Raw genomic sequence first — 21,181 nt, 5'->3', positions numbered from 1 at the left:
TCTTCCCCTTCTACGTTCAAGCCGTAGTATTCCCCTCCTCGAATAACAATGTCATTCTTCTCCCTTATGGCCCCCACCTCTAATATTGCTTACGCTCTCTGGTGCAAATAAGCGCACGTGAATGCATCTTCACTGCCTGTTTTCTTACCATTTCAGTCTCCTCAGCCATCACACTGCTTCCATCCTTTTGTATGCACTCTGAGCTCTTCATTCTTCACAAAACTCCACTTCTTAATATCCCACAGAACTCTGCCCCTTTTTGTGTCCTGTCTCTTGAAGCCCTCTGGCCTCCCTGGCTTATGCACGTTCCTACGCTGTCTTTGTCATGCTTCTGTTTTTTCCCTCCTACAGATAATTAATACCTTTCTCATCCCCATTCACTGCTGGTTCTGTCCCACCTCAAGAAGACTATTCTGGAACTCACCCGCCAAAATTACTTCTTCTCCACTGGCCCTTCTGGCTGAAATGACCCCATCCACTCTAGCTTCCTTACCTATGCTGAGAACCTGCACACTCCCGGCTAAAATAACTTTACATCTAGAATAATTTTACTTTTTTTTTTGAATCTTTGTAATTTGCTACTTGCCATATGGAGTGAATTCCAAAAATGATTGCTTTCTCAGAGTTTTTACTTCATTAGTATCTTACCTCTTTCTTTCAAGTCCTTCTCAGAAAAAGACCTACAAATCACAATCTCTGAAAAACCAAGCACTTACAACTGTCTTGTGCTGCAGTCCCTCCTAACAAGAACGCATCCACTGTCTTGCCTTTCCTTGATGCCTAGATGATGACATGACTGTGCTTAGCTGCTGCCTGTCTTAATTCAGCTGAGCTGTAACTTCTAGTGCAGCCTGAGCCACCTGACTCTTGCCAAGTCCCAGGTTTTGGGCCCCACCTTTCATTTGCCCTTGGCATCTGCATCCTATGCATTTCATATGTGAAGGTGCTACCGCTGCCCTGCCATGTATCAGATGAGCTTTGCCAGCTGTCTGGCAATCCCCTGACCTCCTTCGTCTGCCAGTCTCTCTGGGATTGGAGAGAAAATAAGGATGCACGTGGGAGAATTTGCTATCTCACCAGAACCAGCAGCTTCGTGCAGCAGAACCTCATCTCTCATGTAGTCCAATATGGTCTGAAGCCTGCTGGTAACTCGTGCAGGTTCCTCGCCTGACCTGATGCATGCCCTTGTCACACGGTCGGAGGTGCCAGTCTCGCACGCGGCAATTGTGAAAGGCTGTCAATGCCATACGGACAGGATCTGCTCCTAAGGGTCTGTGAGTGAAGTTTTGGTAAAAGACTTAGTCTGTGTTGAAAGGAAACACTATTCTTCATTTTTTTTGCTCCCTGGGCACTTAATGAGAGCAGGCAACCTGTAATTTATACTTCGCCAAGGATTTCGGACATCTGGGGAGGTTACTGTAAGTATTACAATAACTTGGGAAGGATTAATTGAGGATGCACGCAATTTTGTGAGGTGTTAGGTCCTGATTAAATGCTCTTTACTGTTTAGTCACATTTTATTACAACTTACATATGTTTGGAACACTGATAGAAAAAGAAAGCATGTCACTTATTTACAATCACTACACATTTACATTATATTATTTACAGATAATGAATTTAGTAATATATATGAGCAGAAAATATAGCAAATATCAATATGAAACTGTACAGGGCTTAATCTCATGTCCTTTACCGTGGTTGCATTTCACTGTAGTAATAAATACAGTTCTATATTTACACATTTTACTTTAAAAATCTATTAAATGAATTTTAACAGTTTCAAGTTTAAAATATCTGATCAAAATATTTCAAACATGCTTATAAAAATAAGACACAAAGCCTTTAGGACTTTCTGCAAGCTAAAAAAGTTCTGATAAAAGAAGCTTTCTTTAACTAGTCTTTAGAATTATAACATTATTTTGCTTCTCAAATCACTTTACAAACTTAAATATAGCGAGCTGAAAGGAATTTCACTGACATTAAGCAGTGCAGCACAGATGGACCCCAGTTAAATTAAAGCTAAGTAAACATGGTAATAGGTATTGTGCAATGGTTGACTGATCCTCTGTTTAATCCAAAGTGGTTTCAGGCATCATTCTCCAGCTGTATGCTGCACTGCTTCAAAAGCCACAAGAGATAAAGGATTAAGATAAGTACTCAGCTGACTTTATCATATATAATTTCAGCATCGGTTCATTTTTTTTTCCTGAAGGATGAACATGTCAGCCAAAGTCAACTGATGCCATCTGTAACTGCAAAACTAAAAATATGCCAGTGTGAATGGACAAGAAAATCAAGGCATATCCATTGTTGGCAACCAATTCTTCATTGTAAAAACCTGTCCTTTGAGTCCTGGTAAGTTTTACATACAGTAACAGATGAACAACAGAGATCATCTGTAACTGATTACCTTAATTACTGGGCTAGCCTAACCTTGGTAATGCTAAAAAATTAGTCTCTTTCACCTGGAGGTTGAGTGGCCATTAACTGAGCAGTGAGTGCTGGGCCATTAAATGTTACTCCTCAGGGAGCTACTTTTAACAACAAAAAAAAGTAAATTTGTGCATTTTTGTGTCTTAAATGATCAGCTCACTCAAGCAAAAGGTGCCACATCTGGGAAGAGAATATTGGAATATCCCCTGATGGCCTGGCCAAGGTCAAAACCTGATATTCTAGGGAAGTGAAGGTGGCTCTGTTGTCTGAGATATTTTGACAGTAGACTTGGCAAAGACCTGAAGTCTATTGCCTCTAACTGGGATGCTTCTGATGTGTAAACATACATGCCTTGATTCAGCAAAGTGTTAACAGATTTAAAGCCAGAGAGGAACTGTGTTAATCTAATCTAACCTTTTCCTAAACTAAAGCCATCAGAAGCCCCTGAATTCTAATAGCTGCTCCAATACCTTTTTTGGCAATGTATCCAATCTGAAGTTAGATATTTTTATTGACAAATAGTTCCACTAGCTGTCACTGACCATCACTGACCATCACTGACTGTCACTATCCACAATTTGCACCTCTATTTCTATGCTGCATATCCCTAATGTCAACTTCCAGTTGATGTTACTAGGTTCTTCTCCTCTTGACTGTGTGGTCCTCTGCTCTCAAACTCGTGTTTCCCAGAAGTAGCTACTTATAAACTGTGTTCAAGTCACTTCTTTCTTAAGTTGCTTTAAATTTATGACATTCATATCCTTTTCAATTTCACAATGTTCTTTACAGCATGTGAATGCAAGAACTGTTTGAAATATCCCAGTAGTGCTGACATCAGCGCTAAGAACACAGCTCATACAACCTCTTCACTCCTACTTGGTATTTCCTTGGCTATGGATATTGACTATCCTTAGCCAAAAGGACACAGTGGCCTCTAAATCTTCAACTGACTAGTAACCATGAACTAGAGGCTTTCTAGAATCATTGTTTCACAGGACAGAGATCATGCCATGAGCAGGACTACAGTTTTTGTTCCCAGACAAATGGCCTTAAATGAACATTTCTATGTGAGTGTCTTTGGTGTCCTTTAATTGCCCTCAGCTCGCCAGTCTTTTTCTGTTGATGACTTTCTATGCAGTATTTTTCACACTTCAAATTCTATGAGTCATCTGCCAATTTCATCAGCAGTAATTCTCGGGGTAATTCTACGGGCATGGTAGCAATTCAGGACCAAAGTGTGCAGAACCTCACTAGAAAAGGTTAGCTTTTCTGAAGGTTTAGCTGACAATTAAAAATGCTTTGTCAAGTCAAATGACTTCTAAAAACCAAACCCAATGTCAGTTAAATTCTTAAATCAGCTTTATCAAACATGGAGCTTCATCTAAGTCTATTCTGCAGCAGCCTTTACGACTTCAACAGGACTACTCTTCCACTTAGGTACCTTGCTGAATGAGGGCCATACACAGACACTTATAAAAACAGTCATGGCACTGAAAAACTATTATTAAAACAAAATTACAAGAAACGAGGGGAGGGGGGAACAACCCCTGAAAATAAGTGTACCATGTGATGCTTGGAAAAAAAGCTTACCAAACATGCTATTTTTGCTCTTGACCAACTGATGCCCTTTCTAAGTAGTGCTACTTTAAAAGAGAGCAGCTGATACAACTGCACAAACTGCAGCAGCTTTCAGTTTCTCTCTTCATCCCAGCATTTTGGAAGCAGGCTGAGAAGGCTCAAGTATTGGGATTTTCAGCCTGCTGTAAGTTTTGTCATTGTCTGTTTTTTGATGTGTGTAACACTAATTCAGAGGCACTCTCTAGCTTGTATACACACACCCATACTTACTTTCGGGATTACAAAATTTGTAAACATAGATATTTTCTGTACTGCCACTGAAACTAGTGACACGGAACAAATGCGACGGATGAAAGATTGCAGCTTTCTGTCATTTGATAAGATGATGGCATTAGTGAATTGCTAGTAGGCATGTCATATGATATGCTGGCACTTGTGAAGGTTACCAACGCTTGCGTTGAGTCACATGATTGTTTTTCTATGTCTTCCGAATTCACAGAGATCAGACTAGCATGTTTTGATCTTCTCCATAACAAAGTTTGCTTTCGCAGACTTCCCAAGTCCTCCTTAAAGTGTGGATTGAAAAGTATATAAAGGAGTGGGTTTAGACATGCAGGCAGTGGGACAATCACTAGCAGTATTGACTTAATCACTTCTGGGCTGATAAAAGTGAGGTTTAGTAAGGAGGAAAAAGATAAGAAGGCCACAGGGCAATAAAGAATGCAATTAGTAAAAAGGAGCAAGGCTATATGTTTGACCATAGAGCAATCCCAAATGTTGTCTAGTTCTCCCTTTTCTAAGCTACAGTAGAGCTTTGTATAAGCAATAGTCATTACCAGAAAACAAAGGGAGTTCAGCAATACCAGTGCTACCATGTAGCCCATAGCAGTGGGTTCTCCAAATGGTAGTGGTAAACAAAGTGGAGAAACTCCATACTCACTCCCAGTGAGGAGAGGTATCACTGCAATGATTAGTGCCAACGTAAAGCAAAAGAAAATGGCAATTTTTACACTAGCAATCGAGGATTTTGTTTCAAACTTTGTAGCATGCTTTGCAGAGAATGCACGTTCAAGTGCAGCCAGGGTAAGAAGGAAAATGGAAGCCTCTGAAGCAAAAATGGAGAGAAGGCCAGTTATTTGGCAACCAATTCCACTTTCCCACTGTGCTCCATACTGAGCAAAGCTTCCAAAAGTTGATGCATCCACGCTAGCCAGTACTCCGCTGGCCAGACCCATCAAGGTATTTACAATACCTATTAAACCGATCAAAAGTTTTATGGAGGACATATACAATGGAGATCGGAAAACTGTAGCAGACACCAGTGCATTGCAAATAAAGGTCAAACCCACTATGGTCCACACTCCAATTCTGATCAGCCAGCTACCAAACAGATGGTCACATGGTTTGAAGGGACCTGAAATGACAAAATAAAGAGGGCAAGGGAAACCCAGGTAAACTAAAAAATAATTTTGTGCTTTCTAAGACATTACATTTCATGCTTCTTGTAGGTACTCAGGACAGCCAAGTAGTGAATTTCAGTCCAAAAGTGGAGCTGGAAATTTGCTCTTCCTTCAGAGTAATTGGAGACCTTGGTAGACATGCTGCTTATATGCATGTTGCATTACTGGTTCACGTAAGTCTTTGTCCCTCAACCCGAATAGTCTATGGGTTTCTTTTTTTGCCTAGCAGTACAAGTGCAATGTGAATGTCCAGTCTGTAGTTTCAATAAGTGCTGTGATGTTTGTCAGTGTGTGAAAAAAGCTGAAAAAGACACCTCTCACTAAACTAGGTCAGGTTGGTAATGAGTCCTGGTGAAGTGTGATGTAATGGATATGGACAAATCCACACAGGCTACCTTGTAACACAGTCCAAGAAAATGGAGACTGTCTTTGGATTTGGAAGTGCTGCCTTTTTGGAGGGGCTTCTGATGACCTGTGGCTGAAGTCAGGTCATTATGATTGAAGCCTGCCTGTGTATTCCCATAGACTTGAGGTGCATATGCTGCGCAGTTGAAGTTGAGTGCTCTGTAGTCTGAGAAACATTATTTACCCTGGTACAAGCCAGCTATGCTCTCTCAAAGCAAGTCCTTCACAGTGGTCTGTGCTTCTCCATGAAGACACAAACCCCGCAGCTGAGATGCGCTCATTATGGCTACAGCTGTTGCCATCTAGTAGGCGTAAGCATCTGTTGTGTTAGTTTGCAAGTTTTTCTAAGATGCCATTTGAAAGATCAACATGGAAACTAAATTTTTTTCTTGGGTCTAGTGATAACTTACCTGGAAGACAGCAAATTTGTTGTGAACTCAGTAGTTATATTTAGGTCATAGGAGAATATGTGATGGTCAAATGGTTCCAAATTTTCTGGCTTCCTACCTTTTCTATTCCTCTTTACATAACTTTAAAAAATGTATTATTATTTGCTCTTGCAAACAAGAATCTTGGCTTGGAATAAATGCAGAAGTACTAGTTGTCACTTGAGTGTTTTTATTCACATTTCACACTGAAAGAAAGGCTAGGGAAAATGTTTGCTTAATCAAGCAAGCAAAACTTATGACCATGGCTGCTAAACCTAGAAGCGACCTTCCAAAGACATATGTCTTTCCTTGCCTTAAAGGAAACTTTCAGCAGAATTGGTGGCCCGTAGCTTTGCAATTCAATCAAGGTATTTCTTTTTCCTTTCAGCCACACTGTGAAGCCAGGGATGCACTATTCTATAAAGAAAATGACAGTGCTGAGGGTCCTTTGTGATGGACTATATACATCAGTACAGTAGTGTTTGGTATTTCCTAGCCATTGAACTAAACTGTGTGCTGTTCAAGAAGCTCAAGTGTAGAATAACTCAGTGAAGTTCAGAAGAATTACTTTAGCTTTGCAAAAGACTGAGTGAGCAAAGATTCTGCTCCCCTTTATCATCTGTGTCTTGGTAGAAGAGAGTCTTTGCTCTCTCATTCCCTTGATAAGGGGATCAACTGCTGTGAAAAGGGGTCCAGAGCAAGGATCTGCCTGAGGACTGGGTAAAACTTTTGTTATACTCATAGATGAATTCAGTAGCTGAATAGTTTTCCAGACTTCAATGCAAAATTTTGTATTATGGTGCAATGTATTTGTATTAATCTCATCAAATTATTGCAAAACATCATGTTACTGTCCTAGTATCAGATTCAGGCTTTGTTCTGCATCTAGAATATCTGGCAATACTGTGCTTGGATTCCTATCTGCCTGGCCGTTTCATACCTGGAGAAGGTGAGCATTGCACTGAATGATGAGCTTTCAAATCTTCTTCAAAGTCAAGAAAAAAATCTTCAAAGTCACGCTCATCTGTAGGGAGAAAATACCCAGATTTGATACTGCGATTTTCAGGAAAGGTTCTTTTAGTACAAATTGCAAAAAAGTTTGTGGTATTTAAGGCCTGGTCTTGTCCCTTTGCCTGCCAAACTGTGAGCAGAAGCAGATGTACGCCTACTTGGTTTTGAATTACTGTACTCGGGATTATTTAAAAAGTTGGCACAATCACTTCTCTGAAAATAATCACTTACAGGTACATTCTCCATTACGTAACTTGCAGTGTGACGACTGCCTAGAAAGGCGTTTAAAATATGAATTCTGCCCTTGTGCCAGGCTACTAAGAATTAACACAAGTTTTTCTGTGTTTCTAATGTCATTGCTCTACCATATATTCTTGGCTCTATTCTTGCTGGGGCTAGCCCTGAACTCTGAGATTTGCTGGCTTGCAGGAGCAGAGATAGCACAGAAAGCAGGATGGTATAACATGCCTGTGTGCACCTATCTAACAGGTAACAGGTCAAGGAATAGACCTTGTGCTGAAGAGGAAGAAAAATACAGCTGTCTTCTGTCCTGGAAAGCAGATGCGCTCTCTGGTACCCAGGAAATGCCAGGAAAAAATGTTGGCAGCCAAAGTAGCCACATAAGCTCTGTGACTCATCCTGAAGCATGTGGACAGCAGGAGAGCCAAGGATGCGTTGCTTCTTCCAAGGCTGGCAAGAAACTGGATCTTTGCTGGCCTCCTCTTGTATGGGGTTACATACCAGCACCACTTCCCTGTCTCTCAAATAAAGGGAAGATTTCACTTCCCACATTATTAAAGTTATTTTTTGGACGGAAAGATGAGCGAGTGAGATTTTTGAAAGGCAGACCTGAAAAAATGAGTTTGCTAAGCATAGGAATGCTTGAATAACGTATTACCGGGCAAGAGAGAGTGAGAGGCTGCCTCTGTGACTGTGAAAGAGTACTGGATTTGTTTAACATCACAGGCTCTTCACAGCCTTCAGGTAGATTTAAAAGCCAAAGATGACGATTACCTTGAATTTGTAACAACCCAGCATCCTTCCTGTGAAAATCGTCAATGCTGCTATTCTCATCTTTGTTCCACTGGCTGGAGATTTTGTAGTGGCTCTCACAAGCTCCAAAGGCACAGCACTGATAAGCATAAGGCATTTCCATGACCCTGTAGGAGAGTAAGGAAGCATGTCATGATACTGGTTTATCACCAGAGTTACTGGATTGTACTGCTCCTCTACTGTTAGCACAAAGGAACTTGTTTAAATAACCATGACTGAAAGTAAAAATATCTATGGGTAAAAATCAGTCATGATAATACCAAATGAGGACTCACAAATAAAATTCCACATCAGAAAAGCAGATGATTTCTAGGCTAATTTTAGTACAGGCACAATGAAGTTTTCTTACGCATTTTCATGGGAGATATGAAAGTGGGAGATATGTGCCTTGCAGTTGAGTGAATGTTACTCTTAGAGCTGTATTTCTGTTTTATGATTTTGAATGATTTTAAAGCATAACTCAACAGTTTCTCCACGTTACTTTCTTAATGGTTTCTTTTAAAAAAGCAGATCCAAAGATCACAACTGCATCTACCTGCCTAACAGGCAAAACTAAAACATCAGTTCCCAAATAGAATTTCTTCAGTTTGAGGAGAATGAGAACTTTTGGAATTCAAACTTCATCCACCTTTTTCCACATCCAACTCTTTTCACAGTAAGATGGCAAAAAGGAGATTGTCTTTTGTGTAGAGATCGAGAAAGCAGTGTTCTAAACCAAAAGGTGAATGAATCAGGCACTGTGTGTGAAAACACATGTCACCGAGGAAAAGGTTTTACTTTATTAATTGTCTTAGAAAATGAACACAGTCATTGCAGGACACTGTATCCTCATTCCTAACTCTTTTAAGATCATTGGTATTCCTAACACATACCTGTGTACTGGTCAGTGAGTTTCAATGATTTTGAGGGTTTCTTTTGTCAGAAAATTGCTCATTTCCAGTATGTTTTGAATTTAATTCCTCTAGGGATATGCAAATTCTGGGGTAGCATGGAAGAACTACATATATTCCAGTTCTATAGACTACTTCTTCTATTCCTTAGATATATTTTATGCTCTGGAAGTAGATATATTTAATTTACACAGTTTGCCAATAGTACATAGTGAAACCTCACAACTCACCTCAATTCCAAAAGCTCAGTAAACCAAAAAATTCAAAGATAAAGAGGTGACTAGAAGTTATTCTGACTTAACTTAAAAGGAATAAAATAGAACTATATCCTCCTATCAGATTACTTTCAACAGGTTAATCATGTAAATTAACATAATGAGTGTTCCAAGCAACCTCTAACCCCCTGGGAAATCTGCAAAGAAATCAGTCTGAATCAGGCCCAGCGCCAAGGGGACTTAAACTTGTGCGCTAGCCAAAACCTTGGTACAAAGGAGAACAAACGGAACCCTAAGCTCTAAAGTGATTTTTAATTTAGTGCATTTAGTGCATCTAGTGCACTTAGATTCTATACACTTACATTTCTGTTGGGAATTAGCAGCAATAATCTGTACCCTTGTACCCGATACAAAAAGCTACATAAGGTATTTTTAAGGTACTCCAATAGAAGTTCAAGGTAACTGAGATCTAACTATCAAGCAACCTCACGCCAGCAGGTTTAAATGCTTAATTTCTAACTCATTCCTGTGTATGTCATCTTTTAAAATAAAGAGATTATCTCAATTAAACGTTTTTGAACACATTTCCCAGAAGCCCTTCTTAAAGAAACTATTAGTAAACCCATAGATTACTAGACTAACCCATAGCTAGGCACCTCGGCCCAAAACCGATCCCAATCTCCAACTAGAAATTCCCCTTTTCTGAAAAAAATCCCCACAAATAACAGCAAAAAAACCTTATCAAAAGAAACAGTCAGTTCTGCAAGGTGACCACTGCAACTTGTGGCTTCAGACCTTTTTGAAGACGGTGATACATCTGGGGAAATCACCAACTAGTGGGTATTTTAGGCTCAAGGGACTCACAGAAATGTATTCTCTGGTTATTCGAACAGCTCTATGTGCTTAATATGACAGATTTCCAGATGCTGTTGGGCTTCTACCAGCCTGCTGGCCTGTCATACGCTGGAAATGTGGACTTCTCACATTGTGATGATCCCCTGCTTTGATGGAGTAGCCAAAAACCCCCCACTGCTTTTAAATTATCTTTAAAGAGCAAGACTCCTGTTTCTTAGGAGTCTCTGTAGGTCTTTCTAGTGTCCTTAGTTAAACCTGAACAGGTTTTGTTTCTTTTTTCCTCTGGGTTACTCGAATATACATGTAGGCCTCAAATTGGCGAATGCTTCTGAATCTGTGTGCAAAGTGTAATTGCACAGAATGACTGGGACCCAGAACACAGAGGACAAAGCATACTTGGCAATGCAGAGAAATTAGTATTTCTTGCAAAAGTACTTTTAACAAAAAAAAAAAAAGAAAAAAAAAGAAAAAAAAAAAAGGCACCAACTCTCAGCCGTACCGTGCTGGAAGCAGCCCGTTTTATGACTGGTGCTTATTTGATGTGGGTGATTAGATTTGGACTTTGTCAAATTAAACTCTTTTAGAAACACTGGCTAAATGTATTTTTATATATTGCTTATCTTACTGATGATATCTGTATCCTTGTGTATTTATTTCCTGCAGCAAGGAATGCCTCTTCTTCTGTTTTTAGATCAAGCAGCAGAGAATACAAGGTTGTTTTCTGCCTCACAAAGGTGTGGGGTTGACGGTGGCTGGGAAGGCACAGTTATGATGGATGGGGCAAATCACTGAGCTCTCTAGAGCGCTGAATCAAAGCACCAGATCAAGAAGGAAGGAGTGGCTGGCAGCCTGACTTTACTTCCTCATAGCTTGCCATAGCAGGCTGGGCTGGGCTCTGTGGAGCGTTCTCGTGTCTTTGCTGAAGGTGGGGCAGAGGATGCTCAGCTCTTTGATGTGTCTGTGTATTGAACAGCAATGACCCATTTAGATGAGCAGGAAGCTTTTATACAGGAATTTGCCTTTAATGTTGTAACCAGTGTCTAGTTCCAACAATTACAAAGGGTGAAATTTCATTTTCTTTTAGATCTCTGTTCAAGTTTGGTGCTTCATGCATTGTCTGTGCAGTGATCTTGTGTGAAGTCCTGGCTTCATTTTGATTCGTTATAAAAGTCCCGCAGACTCCAGGTCAGGATTTTACCCCATTCTCTCCTGACTGGATATAATGTGTTCTTACAGATGTTAATCAACCCTAGATATATTAATCATACTTTTTATACTTTTTTTTAAGTCTTAAGCTACTGCCTGACACATCCTTGTTAACTACCTACCCAGAGTAAATACACGGTAGTTGTTGCATTTGAGCAATGTACATAATTTTACTGGTGGAAAAATCATATAAAGAATAATTTTCATAAAAGAATTAAAAAAATCTTAGTTGTACATCATTCAGTTGAATAGTGGATTATCCTAGGACTTCTCCAGCACCTTTTATGCATCTAGGCCATGGTTTATACATCACTATATATTTGATAGGTTGAAGTAATCCATTTTGTTGTGTTTACATTCTTTTAAAGAACCTCCAGGTATGTTAGAATTGTCACCTGCCTCAACATGTGGGCAGTCATTGAGAGAAGAAAAAGCATGGAAGAAGCTCAGCTGCCACCATTCATGATACCTTGGAACCATTTTTTGCGGCTCTTCTCTCTGTTTATGTTAGCATGGCATCATAGAAGTGCTCTAGTGTGGATCCCTCCAGTGCTGTAGGCAGAAGTTTACTCACCTCTGCACTTCTACTCACAACTCCCTTATTGATACCTCCAAACACTCCAGTCCTTTTCATTAGTGGTAACGTCTCCTTGAGTTGTTCACCTGCTAAGACTCATGAGACTTTTCCAGTGCAAAAGGCAACTCTAGTGAGGACGTAAGTATGGAGTCTCCTTCCTTGGAGATGTTCAAAAGCTATCTGCACATGGTCCTGGGCAACCGGCTCCAGGGGACCCTGCTTGAGCAGAGCGGGGTTGGACAAGATGACCTACAGAGGTCCCTTCCAACCTGAACCATTCTGTGATTCTGTAACTACGTGCATGCTGTTTAATTGTTTCAAATTTTGTAATATCAAACCTCTTACAGTAAAACATGGAAAAAATATACGTTGCACTTGGCATCTTCTAATTAAAATATAAAAACCGAAGGAGAGTTAGGGGACACTCCCAAATACCCTGAAGTCAGAGGCAAAACTCTCTTACTGTGATTTCTCTATGGTCATCCAGTGACTGGCAGAGCTGCAAATGATCTCTAGAGAACATATCCTTCCTGTATCACAGAGCATCCAGCAGAAAATTACTAGAATCAAAATATTTTAGTAATAATGGCAAAGTATTATCTGAATCTTAATTAAAAGATTACAGAAAAGACATGTTCAAACAAAAGAGGCCAAATATTTTGGAACTTCAGGAGTATATTCTTCCCTTGATATTTGCTGTTTTCTCATTAAATATAATGGAAGTTCTGTAAGCACAGTCCAGTAAAAGTAGGACGTATCACTAAGCTGCTAGCAATATTGTTTTAACAGCTTTTCAAACGTATCACCAGGAAGCAGATGTGGCTCGTATCTAGCAAGTACTGGGGTTAATATTTCAAAACCCTTCATAGTTTCTTCAGTTAAAAGTGAGCATAATAAAAGCAGCCTATCATTTTTATCATATTTGCTTTAGTTTTAATAGCACAGATCAAAGACTGACAATACGAAGTAACATGCGTTACACACTGACACACCTCCCATTGCACATGAACACAAATGTGGCTTATTAGTTTTAATGATATACTCACTTGAGTTCTGGAAAATTTTCAGATGATATCAAACTTTGTAGGGCATGATTTCCTGTTAATTTTAAATGAGTTAAACCATGTAGCCCCGTCACAGGAAAAGAAGACAAAAGGTTGGATGACACATCCCTGCATAACAGCAAATAAAAATCAGCTTACGGGCTTTCATTTTTTTTTCTTCAGCACTAGAAGTGTCACGTTGGAAAAACAGGTTAGATTTTTCTAACTCCATCAAAAATGACTGCATTACACAGAGGCCCCAGTCAGCAGAGCAAAGCTGCAGCACCACTCAGGAGTATGCACCTATGTGTCTAGCAGAAAGCTAACAGTAATACCTAGCAGTTTGCTAAGTCTCTGTTGCCAAATTTTGACTCCAAACATTCATAGTGCCAGTTTTGAGCCTAGCGAATGAATTTTAAAACTGTTCGCTAGATTGAATTAAAGGGAGCCGGTACCAGAACAGCTTCCCACAGTTTGAAAGATTCAGTGGGATGTGAGAGGGTACGGCTGCCCTGAAAGCTCCACAGGGAGCAGGTCAGGTGTACGGGGAAGACGTGTGTTTCAGGGTAGGAAGGGTTTGGGCTGGAGCAGATGAAGGTGACAGTTCTACACTGAGGTTTGTCCGAGGAGCTGAAGAAAGACAGCACGCAGCACGTATACGTAATGGGGAAAGAAAAAATAGTGAATTAAAAAGTGACTGTCACCAAGGAGAAATGGTAAAGTAATTAAAGAGGGGGAAGCCCAGAGGTATTCTATTCTCTATTTCTCCCTCTCTCTTCCATTTATTCTATAAGTCTTTTCAGTCCTCTTCACAATTGTCTACACTGCAATACTTAAGATGGTCAACAGTCAAGATGGAGGAAGAAGGGGAGTCTGCTGAAATGCTTTTATGCCCAAGGATTAACAGCAAAGTTCCTGTCTCTTAGACTACCTATGGAAATTTAAGGGTCTAGAGATAAGGTAAGAGGCGTGTTGATGGACCGGTTTTCTGGCTTTTCTGGTTTAGTGCGTTCGTGTGTGTGCACGTGTGTGTCCTCCTGCTCACAACATGTTAAACACATGTTAAGTGTTTGACATGTTAGCACATGTTAAACATGTTATATACAACAGGTGAAATTCTGGTCCTACTGCAATAGTAAAAGCAACCACTGACTGCAGTCAGACCAGGGTTGCAGACTAGCATTTTGGGAATCACTGGTACTCTGTGTTGCTGTGTGTGTGGGAAAGGGCTTGTTCTTTAACCCTCCCTGACTGTTCTGTGCTATTCACCAAAGCTACAGTTTATTGCTGGCAGCATGATGTTCCCTCACCCTTTCTTCTGTAGGGGTGTCCTGAGGAGGGCCCCCAAAAAGGGATACTATAGGCAATATTCTCTTCATGGACATTTTTTAGTGCATTCAGAGGGGAGGCTTTGCCCATCAACACAAATGAATACCCCTTTCCAAATTTCGGTTTCCCAGCAGCTACTGGATTATCTGTGAGCAGATACCCAGCAGTGTATCTTTTTGACAACCGTGGAGTAGGATGACTCCAGAGAAATTTTCTTTCACGTCTTTCCCATACACCCAGTGCCTCAAGGATTCACCTAAAAGAGGCATTACAATGACAGTGGGAAACAGGAAAAATGTAAGGACTGAGAAGTGCTTGTGAACAAGGCCTGCACAATTGGACTGCTGATGTTTTGACCACTAACTACTCTGGTTGAAGCTACTAAAGAAGAAAAACTATTCCATCAAATGAGGAATGATGAAATAATGATGCTTACTGGGAAATGTTTCTTATTTAATTTTGAGTCCAATTCCTTACTCCTGATACACAACAGGAAATACTCCCCTGCTAAAAGAGAGTAAACTGCTAACAAATTGAATAAAGAAAGGCAGATACACTGATATGCTTCATGGACCCCAAATCACTCTGATTACACAGTGTTATATGCAGTTTTGCCATAATATCTATGGTAGTTGAACTACAAGACAGTAGGCCTTTAAATACTGATTCAACAGACCAGAAAATTAGAACAGAGAAAGTCTCAATTTCTGCTGAGTGGGGTACTAAGTTGTTAAATTTTTTTATATGGTTTTGCAAGAAAAATGTGAAAATTTGGATGTAGAAGATATACAAATACTTACAGTTTGATCAGAGATGGTAAAGAGGAGAAGGCATTGGGGTGAATAATTTTAATTTTGTTCCAAGCTAAATCCCTACAAGAAAAGTGAGTAGAAAATTACATACTCACTGAGTGAATATGGAAGTTTTCATACACTTGATTAGGAGGCCTAAATATAAAAAAGGTATTAATTACATGCAAATATTTTCAATAAGCTTCTGCATATCTTGTAGTGGAAAACCTTTTTTCAGTTTTAAAATTATGTTAGTCAGTTAATGATGTTAGTTATTAAGCTGACAACTTTCTCTAGAACTCCTTAATGCTTTCTGCAGTCTTACACAGTTTTTTCAGTCTGCTTCACAGCTTCCCAAGGCAGCAGAAAGAAGTGTGGGGTATATGGACTACTCTAAGAGGTCCTCGTGATGTGACCAAGAACAGCAGATCCATTGTCAACAGGTTTAACTTCCTAATCTCAATCTTCACTGCCCCTGAAAAATCAAAAAACTGAAAGGAACTCTTAAAAAATGTATGGGCTTGATCCTGCAAAGACTTCCACCCATGAGTAGTTTCTCGAGAAAATTACTCTGTTAGCATATGCATCTGTGTGAAAACTATAAACTGACACAGGATTAGACTCAATTTCTTAAAACACTGCTCTCCATAAAAAGATTTCATGCTCCCTAGAGCTGATTATTATATGACCTGCCAACAGATACTAGCTCTGGCTCAGTATCTCTCTCAATAAAGAGAGTAGAACAGAACAGAATAGTTCAGTTGGAAGGGACCCACAACAATCATCTAGTTCAATTGCAAAACCTTTAGAAGTAACAGCTTTTATAGCTGTAAGTTTACATCTTTGAATTCATTGCTGCCGATGCTAAACTTCACAATGTTTGTTCTGCTTTCACAGTTATGACCTAACGGGTGAAAGATCAAAGAAAAAGAGAAAGAAGCACGTTTTGGGGTAGATAGTGAGCAGACAGTGTATACCCCGTGTTTTGAGAACCCGACGGAATGACTGTTAGGGCTGTACTCACAGAGACCGAAGAGCAGCCAGCTGCCGAAACGTGTCTGCTTTGATTTCACCGATTTCATTGTGATGCAAGTCACTGAAATAGCAATAAGAATCTCCTCAGTTTCAAAGGCACTTGGAGGACATTTTTGGGTGTTTTAGATTGTGTTTATGATCCACTTCAATGCAGTGTAAAGGTATGTATTTGGGATATGTCAAATTGGCCAGCAATAACCAAGTTAACGATGTTCAAACAGATTTTGTATATAGATGCCTCTTTTTAGGCTTTTTAGGATAGTTTGATGCTTACATTTTTTGGAGTTTTTTACATGCAGTAAAACAGGGTAAATCTTCCAGCAGGTTATAAGACAGATCCCTGTAATACACAAGAAAATAAAAGATTAACATCAAAGTAACATTAAAAGAAAAAGATCTCTCATTGTCTACCTTCATGCTTAATTTAGAATAACTTGGTTTTATCCACACTCATAGAAGAATAGAAATGTGCAAACTCAGTTACCATCTCTCATCTGTCAGATTTTGAATTCTAACTGAGGAGGAGAGAGGAGGGGAAAAGGCAAGATGCATTAGCTCCATATCCTACATTTGCAAATTCCTTGCATTGTCTGAAGATTTCCTGCCTGAACTGTAGACTTCTTCTGAGTGTTCTACAGTAACAATATTGGCCATCTGCTCATAGGGAATATTGGATTTGCATCATAGAATTCATATTCATCATGTTTAAATTCTGAGTAAATATTTAAACCGCTTAAAATAATCATCTACTGAATATATATACTAATATTTTTTCAGCGAAGATCCTGTATCTTTCTGGTAATAGTCACAATGGACTGTAATCAGCTTTCTGTTCTACACTTTTAATTAAGTAGTATTGCATCTGATCCTTAGACTGTTATAACTGAGGTTAAAAAAAATATTGGAACTAACTTTGAAATCAATCACTACATGGAGGAAAAAAACCTTAAAAAGACTTGAGCCAAAACTCAACAAATTACAGAATAACTGAAACATCTGGACTGATTTATAGTATAATATAACTAATCAAAACCAAGCCTAGGCAATTTGCAAAATTGGAGGGAAAAAAAGAAAGGAACCAAACACCCACCCCCACCACCCAACAGTCTCATCCTATATATACATCTTGCTCACGGAAAACTGAATAGGAAATTTGCTAGTGAAAAGAATATAGAAAGAAAGCTTATGTCTATAATTAGGAAATTTTTTTCCACAGTTATCCAATATTATCACGTAAAAGAGTAATCTCTTTTCACTCCTGTTTCCAATTCTTTAAAACTGGTTCATCACCACCCATTTACCTCCTTGGTAAAATTTTATTTTCACTGTTACTATTCCAACAGGAGCATTTAGAATATTCCATACCTGATTTGTGGAAGTGGTGCTTTTTAGTGGTGGTGTGTGTTTTTAAGGTATTCCACTTTGCTTCTACTATACACAAAGGCTACCATCAATATATGTATATTTTTTGTTATAGCAGGGAAGATTACGGCCTCTGTTTTGGTGATTTAGGTCTTCTTAAAAATATGTTATCAGCTTGAATTTTGTACACAATGACAGTCCTTCTTCGCACACAAAAAAAAGGTAACCCAAAACCAAAACCCTTCTCCCCCCAGTTTCTGTTAGAGCTCCAGGCAATATTTTACTTGTTTATTTCTAAGGATTTTTTCCCACTTTGTTAATACATGAGGCTCTGGGCAGCAGCAGAGGGCAAGTGGTTTTGGTTGCTGCGTTGAGGTGCATACTCAGCTGTGCTGAAGGCAGTCTCTCGAGGACTGCTGGGAGCGTGTTCTCACAATACATCTTTACTGCAGGTGCACAGACACCCAGGAAGCCTCTGTGTACATTATCCACGTCTGGAAGTACTGGTGGTGAGGCAGGATGTCTCTGAAAGCAGTGATTGCGCTTGTAGTGTTTGTGCATCTATCTGAGCCAGGAAGCCCCTTCAAGATCTCAGTCTCCCAAGTAACTTGTGGGGCTCAATGCACCGTTATACTTCGTGGTACAGGCAAAACTAATGTGCAAACCTAAATGTGGGCTTGGCAGGCTCGTTCCGATCTGATGGGAGTGGGGAAAGAGCAACTCTGAGTACATGAAATTGCTGAAATTGGTTCCCCACCCTTTTAAATAGAAGTTCTAATAATATAGGGTGATACTCAAAAATAAAAAATGTGAATTTCCAATGGACAGTCCTACTCTACTATGAACTGTACAAGTTATTAATTACTATAGCATCTATTTGCCTTCTGGTTTTAGATTATTTATTGTTTTTGAATAATACAGGGCATATTTAAACTTAAGTCTGTGTGCAGACGTTCTTCTGGCAACAGACTCTGTTTCTGTCTTTTATCATTCTGGAAACGATTACACTGAGTCCATCAACTAAAACTTAATTTTTTCTGGAAACGTTCATGAAATCCATGCTGGTATTCAAATAATGTGTTATAATTAGTGCTATTTCAATGCTGGCCGGAGAACTAATATCAAATACATTCCTAGTGATGTAATACATAGAGGAAAGTGCTGTTGGCTCATTCTCAAAGAAGCAGACACAATGATTGCTTTCGTTAGTGATTAAGCAAACTCCAAGGAAATTTCCAAGCTAAAATAATATTAGATATTTTGTATAAAAACTATGCCCCAACTATGCCAAGGAATAGTCTATTAAAATTTCAGTCAGCTACTTATGTCTGGTTGTAAAAGAAACTAAAAGAGGAGCGTAACAAGGACTCAAAACTGCACTCCTTACTCAGTTATATTTTCCATTCACTTCCCTGAATTATCTGACTCAGTGAGGAAAAAAACTTCAGACTACTGTAGGAGAAACAGAATGAACAAAAATAAAGTAGTTCTGTTGTTTTTTAAACAAAATCAAGAACTGCTTTACCCTTTCCTAAAAATATGCAAAGTAATTGTCTTTCTCAGTAACGTATGGGAAATCCTGACTGATAAGGGTTGTGAACTTTTTGAGTAACACGGGGGCCTGCTCCCTGAGCTGAATTCCTAAGAAGTAATGTGATACACAGAAATAGCAGTAATTGGGTAATTTTGAAATCATAATGATTTAATTTGTCCGTTAATCTCTTACATTAATGTAACGTTAATAATCTTACTGAAACGTACAGCACTTGGAGATTAGGCAACTGGTCACAAGCTGATTTGGGGAGAGAGGTGATCTGTGCTCCTGTGAGCGTCCTGTTGAAAGTATTTATAGAAAAAAAAAGAGAGAAAAAAAAGACTACTTTTTAAAGATTGCAAAACAATTTTTTTGTGAGGACATTCTTTAGAATAAGTCAGTATGCAAAAAAATAAAACAAAGCAAAAATACTTCTTTAGCACTTACAAACTCTCCAGACTTGTAGTCCCTGTCAGATCAGGAAACTCTGTTATCTGCGAAGCACCATTTAAAGTCCTAGAATTTAAAAACATCATTTCAATTCAATTATGGTGAGTGAAGTGTGGGACAACTCTAATATTGTGATAAAGACAATTAAAATAAAAAAGTAAACACATACAGAGTTCTGAGTTCTGGTAAGTGTTGAAAAGCAGATTTTCCAACAAGCTGGATAGGGTTATCATAAAAATGGCTGCAAAAAGAGGATAAAAATACATTTTATGAAAAATGATTTAAAAGATTCTGAATATATTATGTGATTATACCATAAGCAAATGAGTAAATTCTCTATGATGAATCACAGACTGTGCACCTCTGGTTGTAGCGGAGGTGCACTTCTGGGCTTTTCTCACCCACTAATCTATATCCATCAACCACATTTCACATTTTGAACATTCAAGCAGTCATTGTTTTCTTGGGTTTAACGCCAGAAGCCAGTCAACAAAATATTCCCTCTTCCTCTCAGGTTTACAGAGATAGAAATCCAAATATGAAGAACTTTTTGTTATGACCTGAGACAAATTTAAAATTAGCAGGTGAAGAAATCAGAACTTCACATACTCAGAAGAGGTTCCCTTGCATTTTCTAAGCCAGGTTGCTTTTGTTTATAGAATAATATTGCTCAAGGTTAGTTGCTCTTTTTCTTACATTTTTTCTATGATTTCTTATTTTGAGGTTTGCCCATTAAATGCATTCCCATGTAAGACAATGGGAACTCAGACTGGAATCCATCAAGAGTAATTTTTTCCTAGCTTCTACATTGCCAGTAACCCTAAGAGACTTAGAAGAAATAGTTCAAATAAAAGGTCAAAGGCCAGAGACCACTACTTGATTCTCTTAAGCAGGGCATGCAAACTGCCATTCTTTCCACGAAGTTGGAAAGATATGAGTTTGTTTGCTTTTACACGCTCACAAGAAGACCTATTTGACAGCCACAAATATGGTACTTAGTTCCATGTTCTCCAACAAGAAGAGTTTTTGAAAAGATTACTGTCACTTACATTGTAATAAGTGATGGATTACCCGCAAATGCACGCTCAGGTATTGACTTGATGTTATTGCTATGAAATCCCCTAGAAAAGGAAAAATGTTTTACACAGTAAGAAAAAAAAAGTGAAGGCACAATCTGTATTCACAATGCACAACAAATTTTTTTGTTTGTAATAAGAAAAGTGTCGCTACGTAAAGGTATGACTTTGTTTTGTGGAATAAGACAGAACTGAAAAAAGCAAAAGAAAAGCAAAGCAATGAAATAGCTGTAATTCTCCACTTTTCCAAATGAATAAAACCATTCAAATGAAGTAGACTGCAAAACGGCATTTCACAATTCAGATACCCTCAGTAGGAAGCTGCTTTGTAGCTGTATGTCATGTATCTACGAATCTATGTATGTATGTATATTAGAGATAATGTAAATATACACAAACATATGAACTAATAACATTAATAGTTAAATATTAATAATTAAATAAATA

General features: G+C 38.8%; 1 protein-coding gene across 1 annotated transcript in view; it reads right to left on the bottom strand.

Annotated features, from left to right (window-relative positions):
- Positions 1-4,337: 4,337 nt before the first annotated feature.
- Positions 4,338-21,181, bottom strand: part of LGR5 (leucine-rich repeat containing G protein-coupled receptor 5) — a 52,296-nt gene continuing 35,452 nt past the window's right edge. The window contains exons 7-17 of the mRNA XM_010282785.1: positions 20,708-20,779; positions 19,828-19,899; positions 19,656-19,724; positions 19,436-19,507; positions 16,587-16,652; positions 16,302-16,373; positions 15,287-15,358; positions 13,161-13,286; positions 8,333-8,478; positions 7,248-7,331; positions 4,338-5,428 (exon numbers count right to left, since the gene is read on the bottom strand). Of these exons, the coding sequence (XP_010281087.1) occupies positions 4,338-5,428; positions 7,248-7,331; positions 8,333-8,478; positions 13,161-13,286; positions 15,287-15,358; positions 16,302-16,373; positions 16,587-16,652; positions 19,436-19,507; positions 19,656-19,724; positions 19,828-19,899; positions 20,708-20,779 (1,942 nt within the window). The remainder of the gene's footprint in view (positions 5,429-7,247; positions 7,332-8,332; positions 8,479-13,160; positions 13,287-15,286; positions 15,359-16,301; positions 16,374-16,586; positions 16,653-19,435; positions 19,508-19,655; positions 19,725-19,827; positions 19,900-20,707; positions 20,780-21,181) is intronic.

The sequence above is a fragment of the Phaethon lepturus genome, unplaced genomic scaffold (genome assembly GCF_000687285.1).
Source record: "Phaethon lepturus isolate BGI_N335 unplaced genomic scaffold, ASM68728v1 scaffold7832, whole genome shotgun sequence".
NCBI classification, from domain to species: Eukaryota; Metazoa; Chordata; class Aves; order Phaethontiformes; family Phaethontidae; genus Phaethon; species Phaethon lepturus.
This window is presented reverse-complemented; position numbering and strand designations above follow the sequence as displayed.